Source organism: Xenopus laevis, chromosome 2L (assembly GCF_017654675.1).
Source record: "Xenopus laevis strain J_2021 chromosome 2L, Xenopus_laevis_v10.1, whole genome shotgun sequence".
Classification (NCBI taxonomy): domain Eukaryota; kingdom Metazoa; phylum Chordata; class Amphibia; order Anura; family Pipidae; genus Xenopus; species Xenopus laevis.
This window is the reverse complement of record NC_054373.1, coordinates 148,062,074-148,086,947: the sequence shown is the minus strand read 5'-3', so window position 1 is coordinate 148,086,947 and position 24,874 is coordinate 148,062,074. Positions and strand designations below refer to the sequence as shown.

The 24,874-nt window shown below is 39.9% G+C and overlaps 1 protein-coding gene across 4 annotated transcripts in view; it reads right to left on the bottom strand.

Moving 5' to 3' along the window:
* The window catches only part of LOC108708589 (kinesin heavy chain), an 80,625-nt gene that overhangs the window by 4,942 nt on the left and 50,809 nt on the right, over window positions 1-24,874 (bottom strand). Inside the window, exons 17-28 of one of the 4 annotated variants that reach the window (XM_041582540.1) lie at window positions 24,252-24,369; window positions 22,185-22,243; window positions 20,896-21,005; window positions 18,602-18,703; window positions 17,834-17,891; window positions 16,941-17,012; window positions 16,217-16,321; window positions 12,998-13,018; window positions 5,250-5,466; window positions 4,424-4,574; window positions 2,487-2,572; window positions 1,693-1,720 (exon numbers count right to left, since the gene is read on the bottom strand). In XM_041582540.1, coding sequence (XP_041438474.1) covers window positions 1,693-1,720; window positions 2,487-2,572; window positions 4,424-4,574; window positions 5,250-5,466; window positions 12,998-13,018; window positions 16,217-16,321; window positions 16,941-17,012; window positions 17,834-17,891; window positions 18,602-18,703; window positions 20,896-21,005; window positions 22,185-22,243; window positions 24,252-24,369 — 1,127 coding nt within the window. Of the gene's footprint in view, window positions 1-1,692; window positions 1,721-2,486; window positions 2,573-4,423; window positions 4,575-5,249; window positions 5,467-12,997; window positions 13,019-16,216; window positions 16,322-16,940; window positions 17,013-17,830; window positions 17,892-18,601; window positions 18,704-20,895; window positions 21,006-22,184; window positions 22,244-24,251; window positions 24,370-24,874 lie in introns of all 4 variants that reach the window. The other 3 variants (XM_041582538.1, XM_041582539.1, XM_018247466.2) reach the window with 3 other exon arrangements.

The following is a 24,874-nucleotide window of genomic DNA, read 5'->3' as shown; positions in this document are numbered from 1 at the left end:
CACTTCGCCAGCCGTATTTTCGCCAGCGCTATGCAAATTCACTAAAATCCGAAGTTGCGCTCAGGGGAAGCGTAAGGTTGTGAAGTTGCACTAGCGTTAATTCGCAAAGCAAAGTTATGCTAGCGATGGTTAATTTGCATACGGCGCCAAATTGAAGTTACAATGGAGGTATATGTAGCAGCACTACACAAGCCTGGGAAACCTTCAAAACAGCAAATAAAATGTTTTTGCCCTACACATGTGCCCACTGTATAGTTAAGGTGCCATGAGTTAGGAAATTTGTATAGAATTTTTAAGAGCATAAAATGAAAAGTAGACTATGGGGCAAATTCATTAACCGGCGAAAATTCGCCAGCGCTGGCTTTGTGCACATTGCAACACTTTGCCATAATTTGGCGTAAATTCACCTGGACAACGCTAATTCACGAAGATCCGAAGTTGCGCACAGGGTACCGAACGCTGGCGAAGTTACAGTAGCGATAATACGCTCAGCAGTTCGAAGTTATGCTAGCGTTGGCTAATTAGCATACGGCATGCAGTTAAAGTTCAATGGACCTATATGCTGCAGCAACTACATTACACTACACAATGCCAGGGAACCTTAATAAAATTATATAGAGGTGTTATATTGCCCTACACATGTGCCCACAGTTTAGTTTAGATGCCATATGTTATCAAATGTAGGGGGGAAGGAGGGCACCCCAAAATTTTTTTTTTTATCTTTTTCACCCTGTAAAAAGGAAAAGACGCCAGCGTTTTTTGGGACTTTGAAAAACTTTTTTTTTGAGGAACTCCTATCTACTCTTTACTCTATTGCACTTCGCCTGGTCTGAGGTGGCGAAGGCAAGTCTGACGATAGAGGTAACGGTCAGTAAAAAACGAAGTGAATTTGCGTAGTTATGCTCTTTCGCCAGAGCGAAAATTCACCTGGCGTTAGAGTGCAAAGTTGCGCCAGAGTCTATCTCCTCGGCGAAGTGTCGAAATGACGAAAAAGCAGTTTGCATTGTAAAGATGGTGAGATTTATTGGGATTGGGAGCAAATGTAGCACTGTTAAGGGCAGTGACACGTGAAGATTCAATCGCCCGGCGACAAATTAGCTATTGTTCCCCAAACTGCCGAAGATTTAGATTCTAGCCAGCGGGATGGCACTCGGAGTGTTTGGTTTTCCAAAGTTCCAAAAATGAAGCGCTCCGAGTGCCATCCCGCCGGCGATTTCGATTCTGGCCGGCAGGAAGGGGTGATTAGTCGCCCGCAGCGCCGATTCGTACCTTAGGGCCGCCTGAGACCGCTCCTGCAATGCCGCCCCCCCTCGCCGACTTACCTGTCGGGAGGGGAGGCAGGAACACTAATGCGGAGAGCGCAATTGCGCTCTCTCGCATTCGTAAGGCCGAATTTCCGGTTTAAAAACCGGAAATTCGGCTCTTAAAGGTGCAGGAGGGGCTTTTTGCCGCCCCTGGAAACCGCTCCGGCGTTGCCGCCTGAGGCGAGCGTCTCAGCTCGCCTCATTGGCGGCGCGCCCCTGGTCGCCCGAAGAAGAGTCGATTTGTCGCTGGGCAACTAATCTCCCCGAATCTCCACGTTTGTCTCTGCCCTAAAGGGTTGTTAAAAAGAAAACACATTATAACAGAGAATATACTTTGGGACTATATTTGTTACATTTGACATTAAATAGAAAACATTATGCTGCTTACCTGTTATCATTGATATCTGTAGCATTTCCTGTGGGTGTAAACAGATAACCCAAACATCAGTTATATAAAAGCAAATGAATCAGTGTGCAAAAACAAATCACAAGTCTACAGTTATAACTAGCGATGGGCGAATCTGACCCGTTTCCTCAAAAATTTACTAAACAAATTTGCTGAAATGCATTGAAGTCTATGGACATGCAACAAATTTTTCTCATGCCCATGGGCGTCATTTTTGCGGGAAAACTTTTGCTCATCACTATAACTTGATGGATGTGTGTCTCTTTTCAAACTCCTTACTACAGTATGTAACTATGCTGTCACTGTGTTGGTTTACTTAGGGATGTAAATGAAGTATGCAGGGGTAGAGCTATGTTAGAGCTATGTTTAGACTTTTTATAAGTATTCAGTATTCATGTTTAGGGGCAATGGCACATAGGGAGAGTCTGAGGTGCAATCACTTCTCAGGCAGCCATTCAAGCTGGAGAAAAGGCACACAGGTCTCATAGTAGATAACAGAAAAAACACCATTGTATTCTACAGGGATCATCTGTTGTGTGCAATGTAAACTGTGCTTGATTATTTATAAACAGGACTTCTCATTGGACTGCTGATTTGTTGGACTTTGGTTTCTCTGTGCTCTGTTTAGTGTAAGAAAAAACAAAAACATAAATATTTCCTAATTACAAAATAGGTTATGTTCAGTACACGCCCTATTTCTTGAACCAATGTTGAAAAAAGGCATTTACTGTCCCTTTAAAAGCACATAGCGTGGTAATGTGTTGTAATGTCCTTACCATTATCCACATTCATCTTCTGATAGGAAAGCAAGCTGTCACTGGAAGAATTGCTCCTCCGTGTGCTGGAACATGGATTGGCAAAGCTAAATAGCACAAGAGAGATAGTCAACTAAAAATACTCTATACAAAGGCTCCATCTGTAATAAAGTTTTTGTTTTATCAGTGCCAGCTCTTATAAACCGAGTTTAAGGATGATCTATCACGTGCTAATTGCGTTCAAATTATTTACCTCACCCTATGTTTATAAGAAGTTTCCATTGTATCTGTGTTTTGTTTCCTATCTTTATTATTATAGGTGGCTACATGACAGGAATTTTCCGATATGGGGGTGTTTCCTGCACTGAGCCAATCAACACTGGAGGCATCAGAACAGTTCCAAAGTCAATCTAGTTGCATGAGCTGATTCTCACTCACTGCCGATTGCCTTCAACAGCACAACTGACCTGCCCTTTTGGGTGTCATTAATCCAGCAGTGGAATAATGCTGGAATTTACATAGTTAAGTGATTTATTTTACTGAAGTTTGATTGCTGACCTGACTTTACAGAGCCTGCCTTATGTGATTCACTGATGTCATTTAAAACATATGTTCATGTAATTAGCATTATAGATAACCTTTAGAACGTTTTCTAGAGAGACACATAAAGGTGGCAGTCTTTTGGCATTAAAGCCAGTAGTTATTTCTAAAGAATATGTTTAATGCTATTAGGAATTTCCATTGTGACTCCGTCATTAAAGGAGAATTCAACCCTAACTTTACAAAACCCCTACCCTATATAGACCCCCCCTCCCTCCTTCCCCCAGCCTAAGGGGGTTATTTATCAAGTTCCGAATTTATCTCAGTGTTTCTAATATCAAACTTCAAGCAACTCTGAATCCCCGAATGGACCGTATTTATGAAAAAAAAATAGGGTCGGGCAAACTTCAGAGCTTTCCCCGAAAACTCAGAATTGTTTGGAGTTTTCCACAAAAACTAAGATTTTCTCTGAGTTTTTCAAAGTTTTTCGTGCCGAAACACCAAAATCATCGTATATCAGTACAGACATCAGCGCAGACACTGGGACCTTCCCCATTGACTTATACAGGACCTCAAGAGCTTTTAGATGCCGGGGTTTCAGATTCGCAGTTTTTAGACCACTGGACTTAAATAAATCTTGAAAAATTTGTAGTTTTTATTTTTTGCTCCAAAAACTACGAATTATTCGAGGTACGGATATTCGGACCTTGATACATAACCCCCTAAGTGTTACCCCGGGCACATGCCTCAAACGGTTTACTTACCCCTCGGTGCAGATTCAGGCATCAGAGTTCACAAGCGCCATCTTCTTATCTTCGGAATGAGACCTGCGGAGCGGCACATGCGCAGTTGGAGCAATTTTCTGTTAAACGACAACTGCGCATGCGCCGAAACTCAGGAAAATTGTCGAAGTGCCAGTCTCATTCAGAAGATTACTGAATCGAATGAAGATAGCGCCCATGAACTCTAAGGCCTGAATCTGCACCGAGGGTAAAATAAAACGTTAGAGGCATTTGCCCGGGGTAACACTTAGGCTGGGGGGGGGAGGGAGGGGGGTCTATGTAGGGTAGGGGGGTAGGGGTTTTTTAATGTTAGGCTTGAATTCTCCTTTAAATGGGAAATAACAGGAGAGATGACAGAGGCAGGGAGAGGGAACACTAGGAAGGTTCTTGGTGGGAGGTAGAAACACCACCGGTGGAGGGATGAGAATATGAATACAAAATAATACAAAAGCATCAGGAAAAGGGCAGGTGGTAAGTGAAACAACCACAGAAATCTGCCTGTGTATGGCCGGCTTTACACTGCACAAGCATTAATGGTGTGCTACGCTCAACAACTGCGTGGCTATATGTGCTTGAGGTAATATGAAGCCAATTTTAGGAATAAAGAAACCATTTTTAAAATGTAAGTATACTTACAATGTTTCACTGCTTGGGCTGGTTGCCCGGATGTACATATTTTGGTAGTTCTGAAAGAGGTTGTTGGTATAACTAACTGAGTCGGAATTCCGGATGCCGTATGGGTTGGTGGGTGAGGATACAGGGTAGTGTCCTGGCCGGATGGGCTTTGCTGCAATAAGAATACATCATATTGGGCACTTGGGAATAGTTATAATTTAGATTAGTCTGCTAACAGATGCAGAGATGCTTTGCAAAGAACAGGGAAGACAATAGAAGGGAGTAGGGATATTAATATATACATGCAACAAATGTATTTTTATCAATGTTGCTCTTTTATTGAAAAGTGCAGAATTACTAATGCCCAATGACACCCTGCTCATGTCAAAGACCTGAAGGAACTAAGGCCTGACAAGGGTTAAAGAAAATTAGTTTGTGGGTCTCAAAAGTAAAGTGACATAGGGCTACTGGCAATGGAAACAGCATAAGCCATAAGAAAATTTAAATAAAGACATCTTTTTTGAGGAACTGTAGTTGACCGTTAACACATATATGGGTTATGTAATAAAGGACAGTAACCCATAGCAACCAATTTGCAGGTAGAATTTACTGGTCACCTGTTTCAATGCAAGCATCTTATTGGTTGTGTGGGTTACTGCTCCTAGCCAAACTTTTATTACATATGGGGATAGTCTTTATAGTGAGATACCATAACACTATCCCAACACAGGTACCAAGCATCATTCTAATGATATAGTGGCCTTTAATCAGCTAATTTGGAAGCTAAGAAACATCACATCAAAATCTATTTGATACATGAAGTCTGTATAGTAATTCTGTTTCTTACCAATCTGTGCTGTGTGTGTGCGTTTAACTGTGTTCTTATAGCGTACAGCCTCCTTAATACGATCGACTTCTTGTTGGTACCTCCTCTTGTCTTTCATCGCTCCCTCCTTAGCCTCCTTCAGTGCACCCTCCAGGGCCTTAACTCTCTCAGCCGTAGCCCGAAGACGTTTTTCCAGTTTAGGAAGCTCACAGCGAAGATCTGCGTTGTCACGAACCAGCTTGGTGACACCATTCAGAAAGCAAGGACAGAAGAGTAGGCATAAATGCATGGAAAGGTCTGATTGAATGTCTCATTCCGAAATGCCAATATCTGACCATCAGCAGCTACAATAGGGTTCAGTTAATATTTACAGTAATACTTATAAAGAGATTGCTTAAAGCACAACTGTCATTGCAATAAAACAAAATGCTCTAGTCTATGTTTATTCAGTTTCAAAAATAGTCTTTGATAGTTTCAAAAATACATATTAATATTCCTGCATATATCAAGTCAAGCATGTGTCCCATACTGATAGCAGGAGAAATAGAAACCAGGTGAGAAGTGTTATATTAAATTAGTGTTTTTAGTTTAATTCTGAATCTATACTGATTTGCACAAGCACAATCAAGTTGTCTGCAGTATAAAAAAGAATATATCAATAAAAAATAAAGATTTTTTGCTTGTCTGCTGCAGTTGACATATTACAGCTATGAAAGTTCCTCTTAAATGATCTCATATACACAGGCAGGTTGTCTATGACCTATGCCTTAACGTATGGCTGCAGGTTCCAACTCTCACTGTGGAGTCTGGAATTGATATTAAATCTTGGTAACAATCACTAACCCCCCCGGGGTGAGAACTAAGCTAGTGGCCACATCTAATTTCAGAATCCCAGATCCACTATATCTGGCACGGCAGAGAGGACTATTTATTGAAGTGCAGCACGTTCATAACAAGGTCTGGGAAACCATTACTTTAAGATATAAGGGCTCATTTATGTTGGCAAGTTCAGTTAGCAAAGTGCAATTTAGAGCACAATGTAGTGTTTTTTTCCCCAAAATTCCAGCGTAATTGGGAGCGCAATGGGGAATTGAATCTAACGCAATTGCTCAGTTGCACCAAATAGTTTCAAAGTCTGTCTGGCACTGCACTTGCGGTTGTAAATGAGCCCTATAATGTTTAACTGTCAGATATACAATATTGTCCATGGAAACACTCACAGATCATGAGTGTTGCAGTAAAGCACAGATCATAATTCACAGTACAGTAAAAGGTGATAATTTTGTATCATTATTAGCAAAGCTCTAAACAAAAACTGCTAGATCAACATGTTTATCACAAAGATGTGGGAACAAAACTTGACAGAACGTGTGCATGTGTTAAACCCTCCATACAACATGCAAGCAGGGAAGTGTCTGGATGCCGAAAAGCCACAAGCAGGGGATGCCAGTCAAACGCGGTTGGTGATGGGCTGAAATGTACACAGGTCACATACTAATCTTTTTGCACTGACAGAAATATATTTCAGTTTACTGTTACTGAGGGACAGATAATCTGATGTGATAAGATAGACCTTCAATGACCGGCCTTTAAATTGACCCAGATTTAGAATAAATGTTATTTCCTAACCTAAGATTTCGTTTAGAATTAATGATGTAATTCATCACTGTAACAAAATACATCATGGTGACCCTCCATATGCAGCATACAATATTGTGTAGACCATGCATGAAAACCATCCAGTACTGCACAGCAAGAACAATAGATAGGGTTTTACTACAATGGCAATTGCCAGGATTTCTTGATTCTTTCATTCCCTCCATCCAATAATGTATTCACAAAAAAAGTGACATATTGCAATCTCTTCTAAGAAATTCAGTGCTTTCATTTTGCAAAATAATTGTAACAGTAGCCTCAAAGGGCAATTTTTGGGTGTCTGGCCAACTGGACCAATGATTCTGCTACATATCAGGCAGTTACATCAAACTCATTTGACTAATTAGCCAACCAATCACTATATGCAAAGGTGGCCATACACGGAGAGATCCGCTCGTTTGACGATGTCTCTCCCCGATATGCCCACCTTGAGGTGGGCAATATCGGGCTGATCCGATCGTGGGCCCTAGGGCCCAACGATCGAATCCTAATGAATGGTAATGGGCGGTCGGATCGCGGGACCGCATCAACGAACAGATGCGGCCGCGATCGGACGGAATTTTTTGTCCCATCTGATCAAGATCTGCCCGACTTTCGGCCAGATCTCGATCGGGGGGCCCCATACACGGGCCAATAAGCTGCCGACTCGGTCTGTCGGCAGCTTTTATCGGCCCGTGTATGGCCACCTTTATTCTGACCATCTAGTTGAAGGTGACTCATCACCCCCACAGAGGTGCCAAAGATGCACTTTTTTTATACAGATATAAAACATATGATTCATTAAACCATAATGGTCTGCCTCTGGTTTATAACACCATGTACAGACTTCCAAAAGGCCTGTGTAAATTCCCAGAACACATGCATATAAGAGCCAACCTGTTGGATAAAATATTGATGCCGAATGAGAATAATATCTACCAACAGGCCCTGTATAGGAAAGTTGGAAGCATCTTGCCAAACTAAATTAAAGGGTTTTGTACGTATGTATTTTGTACACTGGTAAAAATATGTTTTGCTGCAGAAGCAGTGTTACCCTTTAACTGCAGGTGGGAAAACAGGTCCCCATATTATTTTCCTGGACTAGGTTCCATGTTGGGGAGCTAGAGAGAGCATTCAGAGGTACAGATCTTAAGTGTGAATGGGGTCTATTGGCCTGGAGATAGAACAGAAACATAAAATATAAGGTGCATAATTTCTAATTCTTTATTGACAGGCCCAGGTTTGTGTAAAGGCCAACAAGGCCTGGGCCTAGGGTGGCAGGATTTTAGGGGGCGGCATGCTGCTCAACCACACCCACATTGGTTCAGAAACACTGGGCACGCGCAGGAGACATAATAGTTTTTTAAACTTCCTGGCGCCAATCCCCATTTCTCCGATTAAAGGGGAGGGTACAGGGGCGACAAATAACAGCAGGCCTAGGCCCGCTTTATAAATCCGCCCCTGTTTATTGAGCTTTAGTTCTCCTTTAAAAAACAGCACTGGCAAAATAATGAAAGCCAGGACTGTCTCAAAAGAATCAGCTATGAAAGTCATGGTGGGATTTGACCATATTAATGATTCATTTTCAAAGCAACAGAGCTGTAAATCGCATTACCCTTTATCCCTCCAAGAGACTTTCATACCAAATAAACCCTTTTTTCTTGCAGGCTGGCAGCCTAACAACGTGTACAAGAATACAGAAGACAGAGAACTGGAAAGAGATAAAAGCGATGTTCAACTCAAATATGATAGGTGAGAGAAACAAATTAGATGATAGTATTGTTAGTGAAAAAGGCATTCTTAGGAATGGTGTAGGTTCAGACTCTGAACAGCTGTTTTAACAGGCTGTAATTGGCATATTACAACTTAAATCCTAAGAATGATTTAAAGGGGGCATATACACACCCATATACCCTGTTGTATATGTTATATAAAGATGTTATATATATATATATATATATATACAGTATATAAATGTTGCAGGGAGGGACTAAACAAATGGTTATATCAACAATATAGTGGTTTCTGCTATGGCTCCCCCATTGCCCAGGGTCCCATGTCACTCCCCAGTTTGCAGTTCTGAATGACAGGCAAGCTAGGGACATTCAATTGAACACTTGGGTCACCTACGTCCTGCCACTAATGTATGAAACAATGTCAAATGCACAGATACAACTCTGCGTTGCATTCTAAGAGTGCAAACATTTTCACTTCAGATTACAAGGAGCAAATTAGAACAAGGCATGTTGCAATTCACCCTGTTTCTTGTGATATGACTAATTGCAGTAAATGGTAGTATTTTTGGTAGTATTTTTGGAAGGTTTCCACCACCAGAATCTACTGGTGAATTCAGACACAGCTAGTGCAGTTAAAGCCAAGTCTAGATCAATTTCAACCGTTCATCCTCAGTGTTGGTGATCTCTTAGGAGATCTGTGCAAATTGGCACCATTCAACCCCATTGCATTCCGGCGGCCATACATGGGCAGATTAAAGCTGACAATATCAGGCCTTTAGACCAATTCAGCAGCTTATCTGCCCGTGTAGGGGGCATTCTGACTGGTCTCTCCAATCAATATCAGGCCAAAAATTGTCCAGATATCGATCGGGCAGGTGATTTTTTTTGGCTACTTGATGCAGTTCTTGTCCCGTCGGAGCCCAATTTTTCTTAGTTGTAATCCGATCGTTTGGCACTAGGACCGAACGATTGGATCAACCTGATATCTCCCTGCCTTTGGTGGACAAATCAGGTTAAGATCCACGCATTTGGTGACCTTACCAAACGAGCGGATCTTATTGTGTATGGCCACCTTTACTCTGCTTATTTTCAACAGGCAGATTTTGGGGGCACTGGTGCAGTGCAGGGGGGAAGGGTTTTTCAGAAATACTATAATTTATCTGTTTCTATATTGCTGGTGCACCTTAATATACTGCATGCATGTTAGCACTCTATAGCATTTTTCAGTTTTAAGCAAGATTTTGTGATTTTGGAGGCTGCTTTGACACAATTTTTACAGTTATTATACTCTTTAACGTGTCAATACTGTAACGATCTGGCCCGGGTGCAGCGTGTGCCCCCTCCAGAAAAGATTGTCGCTGCGGATTTGCGCGCACCTGAACCTCCATTGGGCCGTGAGGGGTTGCGGGCCCCCCTGCACCCCCAGTAGTTCCGCCACTGTAACGGGTAATACATATAATATATAAATCTAGCTACCTTGTTGCTTTCAAAAAATGTTATGAAGGAAATAACTGAAATATGCAGAGGTTTCTTTGACCTTGCAAAATGTTTCCACTTAAGAACTCTCAGCATTATTCCCAGTTGCACAAAATGATTTAAAATCATTTTTGTTGTTGAGTATTTTAACAGTGGCAGCACATTGAGAAGGGACAGTGTGACATTCAAGCAAATCTTCCAGTGAGAATAAGAATATCTCATTTGTCTGTTGATGTATATCATATTGAATATATATCTAACAGGTTATGGAAAATATAAAAACAAATGAACCCAATAGGAATTTGGCTGAAAGGCTTTATCCTCATTTTCAGACCAACTTGCAGTTATAAGTTCAGTTCTGTATTTATAAAATGTATGTAGAAAATGAACTAAGAGCACAAACAGGCTTCTTCCAAAGTCAAATAGGAACATGTGGAGGGTTTGCCCATGGTGCTGACGCTTGTTGTAAGTAAGAGGGTGTCTAGCGAGCCATAGAAAAAATATAAAGAAAATATCCTTCTCAAGCCTCTCCAAGAATTCACTTGTTTATTATCATTATTTATTATTAATCGGAATGTCACAGGGGACCCTGATTGCCTAAAAATGTGTTTTGTTATTGGTTGCCGTGGTGCAAATATAAGCTGTGACCTAATATATCAGTTCATCCAGTAAGGTGAAACACAGTTCCATATATGAACGCTCATGTCACATTCAAGCAGTAACAGTGAAGAACTGGTAGAGTGCCTGCCATGTAACGGGAATCATCATGCCGCTTGTTACTCACATAGATTGAACCAGCACTGACTCATAACCAGTTATGGAATTTAAAAGATAACGTGCCCAGTGATGTCATGCAAAAGGAAGAAGAGCAGTGGGAGATCCATAGTGGAAAAGCACAAGAAGTATGGGCAAAGAAATGAGATGATGTGTATTACTAAGAGCCAAACGCTGCATAAATACAGCAATTGCTGCCTCATTTTTTGTTTTAGGACATAGACTCTATGATACAGATGAGTTCTTCCATCTCTCATCCGGAAATTCAAGAAAAGTTATTGACTACAACTAAAATATAAGCACAAGTCTTGACTTATAGTCCAAACTATAATGATGTTTTAGACATTAATAAGCAGACATGATGCTCTGTGACTGCTAGCTGGATATTTACTATAGTTATGTAATTATCTGGTTTGCTGGCTCAGTCTGACCTTGCACTATAAAACCTCTGCTGCTAATGATGCATTAGACTATTGAACAGGTATGGGATCCATTACCTGAAACCCATTATACAGAACGCTCTGAATTACAGGAAGGCAATCTTCCACAGAATCCATTTTAAGAAAATAATTCTTTTTTTTCCTTATGATTCCATACAGATATAGGATCTAGGGATACGATTCGGGATTTGGCAACAATTTGGCATTTTTCAGCAGAATTTATCGGCCGAATCCTTGTGCCTGGCAGAACCAAATCCTCATTTGCATATGCAAATTGAGGTGGGAAATCACATGACACAGTTTTTTTCACTTTTTCCATCCCCATCCCTTCAGTTCGGTATTCGGTCGAATCTTTCATGAAGGATTCAGGGATTCTGATGAATCCCAAATAGTGGATTCGATGCATCCCTTATTGGATCTTTTATCCGAAAACACGTTATTCAGAAAGTTCCGAATTACTGAAAGGCCATCTCCCAGAGACTCTGTTATAATCACATTTTTTTTTAATGATTTCCTTTTTCTCTGTAGTAATGGAACAATATCTTGTACTTGATCACAACTAAGATATAATAAATCCTAATTGGATGCAAAACAATCCTATAGGGTTTAATTAATGTTTAAATGACTTTTTAGTATGGAGATCCATATTACAGAAAGACCTCTTATCCAGAAAACCCCAGGTCCTGTGCATTCTGGATAGCGGGTCCCATACCTGTAATAAAAAAGTACCTTGTACTTGATCCCAGCTAAGATATACTTTATTCTTATTGGAGGCCAACAATCCTATTGGGTTTATTTAATGATTAAATGATTTTTAGTAGGAAATCCAAATTACGGAAAAACTCCTTATGCGGAAAACACCAGGTCCCGAGCATTCTGGATAACAGGTCCTATACCTGTAGTAAGATTGTAGATGCTTAAAGGGATCCTGTCATCTGAAAACATGTTTTTTTCAAAACACATTTTGTCAGTTTCCCAGCTGCCCCCGGTCATGTGACTTGTGCCTGCACTTTAGGAGAGAAATGCTTTCTGGCAGGCTGCTGTTTTTCTTTCTCAATGTAACTGAATGTGTCTCAGTGAGACATGGGTTTTTACTATTGAGTGTTGTTCTTAGATCTACCAGGCAGCTGTTATCTTGTGTTAGGGAGCTGCTATCTGGTTACCTTCCCATTGTTCTTTTGTTAGGCTGCTGGGGGAGAAAAGGGAGGGGGGTGATATCACTCCAACTTGCAGTACAGCAGTAAAGAGTGATTGAAGTTTATCAGAGCGCAAGTCACATGATTTGGGGCAGCTGGGAAATTGACAATATGTCTAGTCCCACGTCAGATTTCGAAATTGAATATAAAAAAATCTGTTTGCTCTTTTGAGAAATGGATTTCAGTGCAGAATTCTGCTGGAGCAGCACTATTAACTGATTCATTTTGAAAAAACATTTTTTCCCATGACAGTATCCCTTTAATAAGTCTACTCCAGTTGTTACTCTGGGACAGATGTTTAGAGGGTCTCAAAAGTATGTTATGGGGGCATAGTGTGATAGTCACTTCCCTTCTGCTAAAGCCACTTATTTCTTCAGTTCTTCTTCACACTATGAAGTGATTGCCGGTTGTTTAGGATGAGCTGGATGAGTAATGGAGCTAAAGGTATTGGTGAGCCATGATGAGCAGAACTGGAGTTAGGCAGACATCTCTGCATTAGCAGCATTCAGTACCTTTGATACCCAGTCATCCAGCTTAATGGAAGGCAGCAGGGAGGGAATGTGGGATAAAAATGGGAATCATTGAATATCGATTGCTTCTTTCTGTTAATAGGAATGTGCAAAGCTGGAAAAAAAAAGCTGAATGTGAAACATGTATAAATATGAATGTAAAATATAATTTTGCTTAAATAAAAAGAAGCCAGAGACTGGCCGGATCCTTCAAAATAAAGTGGTGCCCAACCCTTAGATACCAAATGGTCATTAAATCTCACCATTGACAAAGGAAAAATACCCTGATATAAGCAGTGTTGTAATCCATTTCTACAACAGCTAAAAGGCATATCATTTCTCTACATGTTTGTGTGGTAGCTACAGTATCCTTGAAAGTGGCAACGAATTATCTGCTGACAGCAATGGAAAAATACTGTCTATTAATGAGCACTATTCCTGTCTAGTAATGCCTCGGGCAAGTAACATTAAATGTGGTCTATGAATAAAAGTGCCAGCACTGCATGAAACAATATGTGGGAAGTACAACAGGATAAAAGAACATATGAGAGCTACTGTATATAGAAAACGGATCCCATATGCAAGCAGATGACAGAGATTCCAAATTCCAGAGGGCTTAAATATGAGATGGGATATTACACAAATTGAGCCATATTCAATTCAGTGAGAAAAAGATTTATCACGTGAAAACTCTTGGACGAGATCCGATTTGAAATTCAATTCAGAAAAACTTATCTCACTGTGAAAACTCTGTTGAAGTCTATGGGTAAAGCCTGGAACTGAATTTGAAGAAAAGCCTTTTCTACTTGAATTGAATCCCATCCATGGGGCAGATTCACTAAGAGGGATAGTGTCCGACGCTAGCGACAATTCACCAGAAATCCCACCCACAGGGACATCGCCAATTCACTAACAGGTGTAGAGGATAATTCGCTAGTGAAAGAGACCATCGCTAACATTCGTTTGCACCCTATCGCCAGGCAACTTTTCCCTCTGGCGAACAGTCGTTACTAAGATCGTAATTTTATTGAACCTCTTTCACCAGAGTTTACTTCGCCACCTCAGACCAGGCGAACTGATAAAACGAAGCTACATCTACCTCAATCTTATGCCATTGACATCATATGCTGTGTTCCCGGAAATGCATTAAAGTTGTAAAAAACGCTGGCGACTTTTCTTTTTTAAAAGCTAGTTTGTCTTCAAAAGTCCGAACTATTAAAGATTTTTTCGTGAACATTTTTCCCCAGACATTTGAGGGCCATTAGAGGATTTTTTTTACGTCTTTATTTTTCTTCCTTGAACATTTGTAATAAAAAGTGGCCACTTCAAGCATTTGCACCAACATCTCTAATAAAGACGTCCATAAGACTTTAATGTACCGGCCCTATTTAAATTGACCTAAGCCTAAGAGTACTAACAAAGTTTTGCTACACAGAAATGAACGCTAGCGAAACTTCGCTATGAAATTCTCACACTGCCGAAGTAACTCTAGTGAAAATTTGCCAGCATTCGGCTGCTGAGACACAACTTTGCATTTTAGTGAATTAGTGTAGTGGTAACGAAATTGTGAAAATTCACCATTTAGTCAATTTGCCCCTATGTGTTTCCACATGATAAACCAGGAGATAACGTTTTCTCACTGAATTGAATCGGACCCATTATCTGATTGCTATGAATACTTGGATCTGTGCTTATAAATGACTAGTATACTATCTTTAAATTGTGTATAAACAGGGCAGTATTTAGCCCTTTGTCACCTTTTTATTGATAACTTAGGGTAGAAGTGGCCAAAACATGTCAGTGCCGTCCTGGTCCATGGGATTAATCTGTTTACTAAGTAGCAGACTGAATAATCAGTTATCAGGAGAAATTATCAGGGAGGGAATGGATTGGTAGACAGGATTTGCTGCCCATTCATAGTCAAGGTGGGCATATACTGGCCAATCTTCCAAGGTATATGACCAGGTATCTAACAAATAATACCGTATGAGTGGTCATACACAAATATGGCTGCCTCCCATTGTTCCATTCATTGAGACCAACAAACTGAGAGATCGAAACAAGAGATCAAGAAGTGAGGAGGATCTGCAGATCAGAATAAATCAAACATAGGAGCAGATTATGAAACACTGATTTTATATGAAGAGCGATAACAATGCTTTTAATTAATAAATGCTGGCAATGCCACAGGATTCCCCAATTTAAAATATCTGCCCCACAGCCTATAGCCAACTGGACTGGGAAACTGAGCTGCTCAAAGTGGTATCTCTCAGTGTCTACAGTTGTTAGTTATGTCTTTATAGGAAAGAATAAGTTTAAATAGTAAGAGAATAGGCTTGGTTGATGGTTAGTGGGTATTAAATTTATCAGATAATAAATCGAGAGGACACATGCATTGACTTGGCACAGTAGCTGAAAGCAAGACAATGACAAAGTACTGTACATGACAAAGCAACCGTTTAGCTACACATACTGACTGCCTATAATCACACCCAGGCATTTGTCTTAAATCAGTAGATTACTAGACAATAACTACATGAAAATAGACTATTTGGTTTGCAGATAAAAAGGATAAAAAGATACGTTTTTACCCCAAAGCAAATGTAGCCAATGGTTTATCAGTCTACACGGACACAACCTACGTTTGGTTCAAAGTATCAACCAAACAAGTTCAAAGTATCAAAGTAAGAAACCTAGTTTAAATGAAGAACTGATTAGCATTAGCAAAAAGTGAAAGTTAAAAACCACCATGTCAGGGGTGTAACTACAGAGGAAGCCATGAAGGTATAGGGTGTCCCACGAGTCCCTAATAAGCTATTTCCACATATATTGGTAAAAAAGGACAACCTCTGGATATGTTGGGGCCCTAAATCTAATTTGCTGTGGGGCCCAGTAACAACATGTCCACAAAAAAAACCGAATAGTGTTATCCTGTTTAACACCTGAAGGTCACACTGGCTTTCTTCTGAAGTTCTCAACTACGCACAAGAAAATAGTAAAACATGGCAAAAACAGATAAAACAGATAGCCAGGCACCAAAAGGATTGCAGTGAAGGGTGATATGAGATCCAGTTACAAAGACATCATCATCATCACCATCATCGATCATTGCAATGATAAAAAGGAGCATAACCTGAATGAAAATGCAGATACAAGTACATTTCTGAGTTGATCATTGGTTGTATTCATTGTGGAGCCAAGGGCACAGAATGGGGTACCTACTTGTTTGTGAACCTTTGTAAGCTGTTCCAGGTTGTTCTCAAGAAAGGAAATCTTCTGTTTCTGTGAGTGTATCCCCCCACTGTCCTCGGGTTCCATTTCAGCACTCTGGACAATAACAAGAACAACAAAAAAAGGAAAGTTGTGCTCGCCATTACATTTAGACATAGACAAAGATGACCTTTTGTCTACAAGAATAACAAGCACAACGGCAAAAAGGTAGCATTGAGATCCTCTATCACTAGGCTCAATGCTTAGAAGGGGTTACCTGGGCTTTTGACCAATAACTGTATTAAAAAAATAACACACACCCAGGTATTGTTAATATGTGTTATGGGTGTGTAGAAGAACTGTTGGAGCATCAATGCTCTTGTAGAGCATTAGTAGTTGTTTCCAATGGGCGCTGGATTTTCCATCCCTAAGATAGGGCAAATAAACTGCCCATCGTAAAAAAAGGATTCATATTTGTTTCAAATGTTCTCAGCTTTTACCATCTACTCAGCTCAGGGTTTAGAATCTTAAGGCAACATCATCTGCAATTAGGTTCATCAGATAATGATAATGTATATCCATTCTCCCTGCACAATTAAGGTTCCAAAGAACTTGTAGTAGGGATTATTCTATTTGCCATTCTAATCATAACCACAGTGCCAAGTGCCAGGGCGTCTTTTTAATATACTGTATGTTATATCAGCAATGGATCACTAGAGGACATCCCACAGCTTACTTTCTTGACTCGAGATGTGACGTCTTGAACAAAAAGCTTCCGAAGGTTGTGGAGGGTCTGGAGTTCACGGGCCTAGAATAAAAAAGAACAAACAATGGAAGACAGACGTGACTCCTGATTCTGCTTCAATATGACACAGCATGAAGAGTATATAAAGGTATGCCCAGTAGTAAATCTTCCAAAAATATTGTTCAATTATGAAAAGACTTGCAATTGCAAATGCGATGCACAATCATCAAACCCGCAGCTTCTGTGGGTAAAAATGTGTTGTTATCATTGTCCAGCTCAGTAATATTATATTATAACAAGGGTTAAACTCGCCAACATTCATTCTAGTTTGGGCTGGGGGCTGGTTATATTAAAATATAAAAGTACAAAAAAGAATCAGCACTCACAGGTCTGTCAGGATGACGGCTTGAGTTTAGGAGCCGAAACGTTGCAATAAACTAACTTTTTTTTTCAGTAAAGTCCTGTGAGTGCGGTTTCATTTTTTACATATATATATATATATATATATATATATATATATATATATATATATATATATATATATATATATATATATATATATATATGCACATATCTACATATACCTTTACCGACCTATCTATACACTCCCATATATAAACTATATATACCAATATCTATATACAGTATGCTCACGCATGACCAAAACCCCTGATCCATCCCAGTCATGCCCTATTATGCTAAATCCCCACCCATGATCTGCCCAAAGCACACCACCATAACAACCCACAAAATCCTTCTCCAATGGGGCATCTCTCTGATGGGGAGTTGCTTCTGGAATTAGCATCTTGGTAAAATTCTGAACATGTAAGACACCTGAAAAATTTCATAAAAGAAAAATCACAAGGCATGGTAATACTCACGACGGTCTCCTCCAACCCTTTAAGATCCTGCTTGGATTGTTCATGTTTCTCGTACAGAAATCTAAAGAAGAAAGTCAATGTTTTAATAAGATGAGGTATGAGCAAAGCATAATGGGGAGGTTTTCTCTACGTTGGATGTTCTTACATGTAAATGTGACATGTGGCTGTGGATTTCCAATTTCAGTATAAAATATTTTTTGATATGAGACAGGAAGAATATCTATTCAAACTATTCTAATTATACTAAGTGGCCTTCATGTTGCCTTTGCCCTACTTTGGAACATCAAAGGTGGCGTATGCTCATCTGATAGGGCTTCTCTCAAATAAAGTGGAATCAGTTGCTGGTAGGCAGTGGCAATGGGATTGCTGTTTGTCTTTCTCTAAAAGAACCACAGAAAATGCAGTGCTATCCTTACAATGTGCTTCAAAACCCTGAATGAATGATCCCTTATGTATCCCTAACCCAGGAATTAGGTGCTCATGTGTCATTCACAAGCAGGGCAACCATGAAAGGGCTAAACAGAATACAGCTCAAGGGGCCCTGTCTGCAAGGTTGTCATCAGTCGTACTATTGTACATCGCTCCACTTCCATTCTGAGGTCCAATAACTTCTTAGTGATCTAAAAGTCTGTCACATATTCCTGGAGTATAGACTATACCTCTGTTTTTCCATCTTTTGACACCAGAAAATGATGGTACTTTGGCCCTGTCTTGCCCCCTTTCTGAGAGCCCAAATAGTCCAAAGAAAGAAGTGGATTAAAGGAGACTCACGTCAGCTCCTGCAGCTTATTGCTCTTCTCGTGTTCCTCGCTCTTCAGCTTCTCGTAATCAGCCCTAAGCTTTTCCAGCTCCAGCTGCAGCTTCTGATTCAGACTGAGCAGTAAAAAAGCAGTACAAATAGGCTTTTAAGTTTCAGTTTTGTAACTTTTTTATCCGTCAATTAAGATGGGCCAAACTGAAACACTGAAAGCACTTTCATTCTTCATCTTCACTTCAACCCTTGGCCCAGACTATGTGCTAAATATAATGAAATAGTAATTTCCATTGTTAACACAAACAAATGTGTAGTTTTGTTAAATACGAGACTTGGTACTGAGGCAGAAGTACAGTAGATGCTAAGAACTGAAGTAGAAGTAAAAAACAGTGGCAATGTTCCTTTTCCATGAGTCAGCAAGGGGTGCACTGGTTGCAACTGCTGCTTCAGATAACTACTGGATTTAATTCCGACCATTATCTGCATGGAGTTTATATGTTTTTCCCAGGATTATGTTGGTTTCATCTGCATACTTAAAAGGGTGTTCACCTTTAAGTGAACTTTTAGTATGTTATAGAATGGCCAATTCTAAGCTACTTTCAATATTTATTTGTTAGAGTTTTGGAGTTATTTGCCTCTTCTTCTGACTCAGCTTTCAAATGGGGGTCACTGACCCCATCTCAACAAATGCTCTGTAAGGCTATACGTTTATTGTTATAGCTACTTTTATTACTTTCTATCCAGGCCCTCTCCTATTCTTATTCTAGTCTCTTTTTTCATATCAATGCATGGTTGCTAGTGTAATTTGAATCCTAACAACCAGATTTCTGTAATTGCAAACTGGAGAGCTGCTGCATAAAAAGCTAAATAACTCACAAATAATAAAAAAATGAAAACTAAGTGCAAATTGTCTCAGAATATCACTCTCTACATCATACTTAAAGTTAATTCAAAGGTGAACATCCTCTTAAAGTTTCCTCCCCCACTCAAATTATAGCTATCACCTACAACCACTTAGGGGGTTATTTCTTAAAGTACGAATGCCAAAACCTAAAAAAAAAATCGAGTTTTATTTTTACAATAAAATCTGAATTAAGTCCTAAACCGAAAATCCAACATCTCAGACATACCAAAGTTGTATATAAGTCAATGTAAGAGGTCCATTTTTTTCGTGTTTGTACCCGATCGGATTAACTTGTGATTTTTTTTTTTAATAAATAAGGTCCAATTGTGGATTTTAGTTTGGTCAGACTTTTTTATCAGAAAAATTCAGATTTAGATTAATAAGGCCCTTAAAGGGGTTGTTGACCTTCCAAACACTTTTTCAGTTCAGTTGTTTTCAGATTGTTCGAGAAAAAAAGACTTTTTTAAATTACTTTCCATTATTTATTTTTTTCTGTTTTTCCCAAATCTACATTTAAAGTTGAATGTCCCTGTCTCTGGTGTTTCAGTCTGGCAGCTCAGTAATTCAGGTGCAGACTCTAAACCAGGGATCCCCAACCTTTTGAACCCATGAGCAACATTCAGAAGTAAAAGGGGTAGGGGAGCAACACTAGCATGAAAAATGTTCTTGGGGTGCCAAATAAGTGCTGTGATTGGCCATTTGGTAGCCCCTATGTGGATTGTCAACCTACATTGAGGCTCTGGTGGCAGTACACCTGGTTTTTATACAACTAAAACTTTCCTCTAAGACTGGAATTCAAAAATAAGCTCCTGGTTTGAGGCCACTGGGAGCAACATCCAAGGGGTTGGAGAGCAACATGTTGCTCACGAGCTACTGGTTGGGGATCATTGCTCTAAACTGTTACAATTTTGCAACATTTAGTTGATAACTTTTTTAACAGCATCTCTGGAGTATTAGTAACTATTGTATCAATTCCAACAGCTTCCTGTAATGAAACACAGGTTGGTGACCCCCCCCCCCCCCGCCAGAGCTAAGTTAGAAGGTGAAAAATGACACTTTACGCTTCAATATTAGAAAAATGGTGACAAATAGAAACCAGAAAGTAATTGGAAAAATTAGTTATTTCTAATGAACTATCTGAAAACAACTAGTTGTTTGAAGGTAAACAACCCCTTTAATGTATCAGTCTTTGGATAATAATTGTCCATATGTGCTAAGTGCCACAATTCCCATCTGTAATAAACATTTTGCTTTTCACAGGGAGATAAAGGGGCTGGTGTGACATTCTCCCAAGGTACAAATTGTTCAGGACATGATAATTGCCTGTGTAAGTGACTTCTCATGTTTTAAATGGATCAATCCTCTATAATTGATTAAGAAGGAAAGTTTAGGTAAATCCTTTCTTACTCTTTGAGCTCATCAATGATCTTCTGTTTCTCATTAATTTCGTCCCTGAGACGAGCCAGCTGTTTGTGATGGGCCTCTCGGTGGCTCTCCATCTGCATCTCCAGGACCTTCTAAGGCAAATGAACATGACTAAGTGTCATCTCTACATGCTGCTTAATGAAAATAACTGTCAGTAAACTATAAATGCACAAAACCATAGAAGGCTGTGTATTGGCTCTGCATTAAAAGGAACAGTAACGTCAAAAAATAAAAAGTGTTTTAAAGTAATGAAAATATAATGCAGTGTTGCCCTGCACTGGTAAAACTGTTGTATTTGCTTAAGAAACACTACTTTTGTTTATATAAATAAGCTGCTGTGTAGCAATGGGGGCAGCCATTCAAAGGAGAAAAGGCTCACGTTACACAGCAGATAGCAGATAAGCTCTGTCTGTCTAATGGTGTTATCTGTTATCCATTAGTTAACCTGTGCCATAGAGCCGTTTTTTCAATTTCCGCCATTGCTCTACAGCAGCTTGTTTATATGAACTATAGTAGTGATTCTGAAGCAAACAGATCAGTTTTACCAATGCAGGGCAACACTTCATGATATTTTCATTACTTTAAAACACTTACATTTTTTGGAGTTACTGTTCCTTTAACTACATGTATTATTATAGATTTATGATTTCTTGGTCAAAGCAAAACCGATAGCAGCAAAAACACATTTGGCTGTTTATTATTTTATTAAGCACCTTCATTTTTGAAGGTGATTCCATAATAATGCATCTGATTAAAGGGGAAGTTACAGAACAGTGCTCTGTTATTTGGTAGCATCAGAAGCAACTATCTTACTGCAAATGCATTTCTGCTGCAGATACACATATCACCAGCCAGCTGGAATATATATTTTATGAACAGGAAAAACAGTTCTGATTTCATTGATTGGACTTATTTATTAAGACAACTATGCTAGCTGGAAAAAATAACAGAAAAGCTATAAATAATCAGGGGTTCTATTGAAAGGATCTAAATATTATATTGACTCAGAAATTCCTGAGCAAGAGCAGTGCTGGAGATGTTTCTCCTTCATTACCTTCCCCAGAATTGGGCAGCTCTGTTCATGACTTGAAAGCCCAAGGTCACACAAAACCCACAGGAATTTCACCTGCAGCTTCTTGCTTTGATTTATACTAGGTGGACGTTGATTCATTTCCCACATTACTGATTTACTATACTGAGACTTATAAATAACTGATAAGTTGGCTGCCGTGTCCTGCACTGTAAAATAAAGCCACCAAAAGAATTCTGACCTTGACTTCATGCGCATCCATCACATCTTGCTCCTTATCAGCCACTTCAGTCACATTTTCTGGCATGTAAAAAGAGAAAATGCAGATGAATATGGATTCCCTATGCGCTGTCATCTAATCTGACAGCCTGAACGGACATCAAACAGTTCCATCAACTTTTGTGGATTTTGTGTGCGAAAAAAAACAAATCTGGGAGATTCAGAGGCTTTTGTTACAATCAGGCCACAGTCAAAATGAATATGAGAATATTTTAAAAGTGATCACATTTCTCACCGAGGTTCAAGTGAAATGTTTGATCAAAAAGAAATTTCCATTTTCTGTTCTAGTTAACCCACTGCTACGACGAAACACAAATGCATTGATGCTAACATGTTTAAATCATTTTCGGGATCACAATAGATTACAGAGTGAATTCATGGATTACATGACAGGGTCAAGATTCTTCTTTATGAAAAACATTGTTCAGACTAGAACCCAGTATCATTTATCAACAACAATGTGCAAAGTTCAGTGTTCAGGCAATTTGCCATGTTTACCCAAAATATATTGCTCTGAGCTAAAATGTCAGCATTTTTATGATCCCTGTGAATTTTGCAACAGCTTCTAAATAATCAGTCGCCAAACTGTGAGTCTGAACCCACCAGAGGAGTTCGAGCATGAGGGGCCAGTTAGGGTAAATAAGGGAAAGTGCCTATTTGTTCTTCTAAATACCTGGCTTGAAGATCAGTTACTTTAAGATCAAAGCCTCACACATGGCATTTCACAACAGATGGATGCTAGTCATGTCAATGCAAGCTGGGATGATAGTGGCATTATGGGAGGGGGTAGAAATAAAATGGGCCAAATACATAATTTAACCTTTCCTTGGCCTTTAATGAGTACTCAAGTACAGGGTTTTCCATTGACTATAATATTGAACATCATACGCAGTAGTGCCACTATGGCTTAGGCATGACGGCTGCAACAAAGCTGACTCCATCTAGGGTTGCCACTCGGCCGGTATTTTACCGGCCTTGCCGGTAAAATACCTGCCAAGCCGTGGCCGGTATTACAAATTTTGACATCACGGCCCACCCCTTTGTGTCCCCGCCCCCCACCAGCCGGTAAAGCATTTAAAAAAAGGTGGCAACCCTAACTCCATCTAGCATGATTGAAATGTTTTCTGTATCACATTTTTTCAACAACATTAGCACCATTTTTTTGCACTTTATATCATAAGGTAACAAGATACTGTATATAAACCGCATACTAGCAACTTAGGGGGAAATTTACTGAAGGGCGAAGTGGCTAGACGTCATTTCGGCACTTCACCGATTTACTAATGAGCGAAGGAGGTAGACTCTGGCGCAACGTCCCACTCTAACGCCAGGCGAATTTCGCTTTAGCGAAAGAGCGTTACTACGCACATTCACTACGTTTTTATTTTACTGACCGTTACCTCTATCGCCAGACTTGCCTTCGTCACCTCAGACCAGGCGAAGTGCAATAGAGTAGATAGGAGTTCCTCAAAAAAAAGTTGAAAAAAGTCCCCAAAAAATGCTGGCGTCTTTTCCTTTTTACAGGGTGATCGGATGAAAGATCCAACATTTTTTTTGGGGTACCCTCCTTCCCCCCCTACATATTATAACATATGGCACCTTAACTATACTTTGGGCACATGTGTAGGGCAATGTAACAACTCTATAATTGTATTAAGGTTCCCTGGCCTTGTGTAGTGTAATGTATTTGCAGCATATATGGCCATTGAACTTTAACTGCACGCTGTATGCAAATTAGCCAACGATAGCATAACTTCGAACTGCTGAGCGTATTTTCGCTAGCGCACCTTCACCAGCGTTCGGTACCCTGTGCGCAACTTCGGATCTTTGTGAATTACCAGGCAAATTTACCCCTGGCGAAGTGTTGCGATGTGCGCAAAGCCAGCACTGGCGAATTTTCGCCGGTTAGTGAATTTGCCCCTATGTCTACAATGGTCAGAGTTCAGCATGGTTCTGTACCTTTCAGTAGATACATGTTTGATGTAACAATTTTTCTAATTTTTTGACTCTTTTGACTCTTGTCCTTTACCTTGCACCTGCATCTTAGCTAAATCCTCACTCAGAGCATCATAGGACTCCTCCAGCTGCCGCTTCTTCAACTCAACGCTGTGCATGTAGTCTGTCAGGGACCTGATCTTTGCTTCATGCTGTTAAAACAAATTGATAAAATGGGTAATTCTAGAAACCATTGGAATTCCAACTACGTCAGAACTACAGTATCCATTCTGTGCCCTTCCACTACCACCAGCTGCAAGTTCTCCCTTAGTATCCACAATAAGCAGCTTGCCTATTTTATATCTGGAATACTACATAACATTATAACACCAAAACTGCATTACAAGCCCAAAGGCAAGATCTGTGATCCATTGTAACAGTGATCCCCAACCAGTGGCTCGTGAGCAACGTGTTGATCATCAACCCCTTGGATGTTGCTCCCAGTGGCCTCAAAGCAGATGCTTCTTTTTGAATTCCTGGCTTGGAGGCAAGTTTTGGTTGGATAAAAACCAGGTTTACTGCAAACAGAGCATCCTGTATACTGCCAGTTCACATATGGGCCACCAAATGGCCAATCATAACACTTATGTTGCACCTCCAGGAATATTTTTCATGCTTGTGTTGCTCCCCAACTCTTTTTACATCTGAATGTTGCTC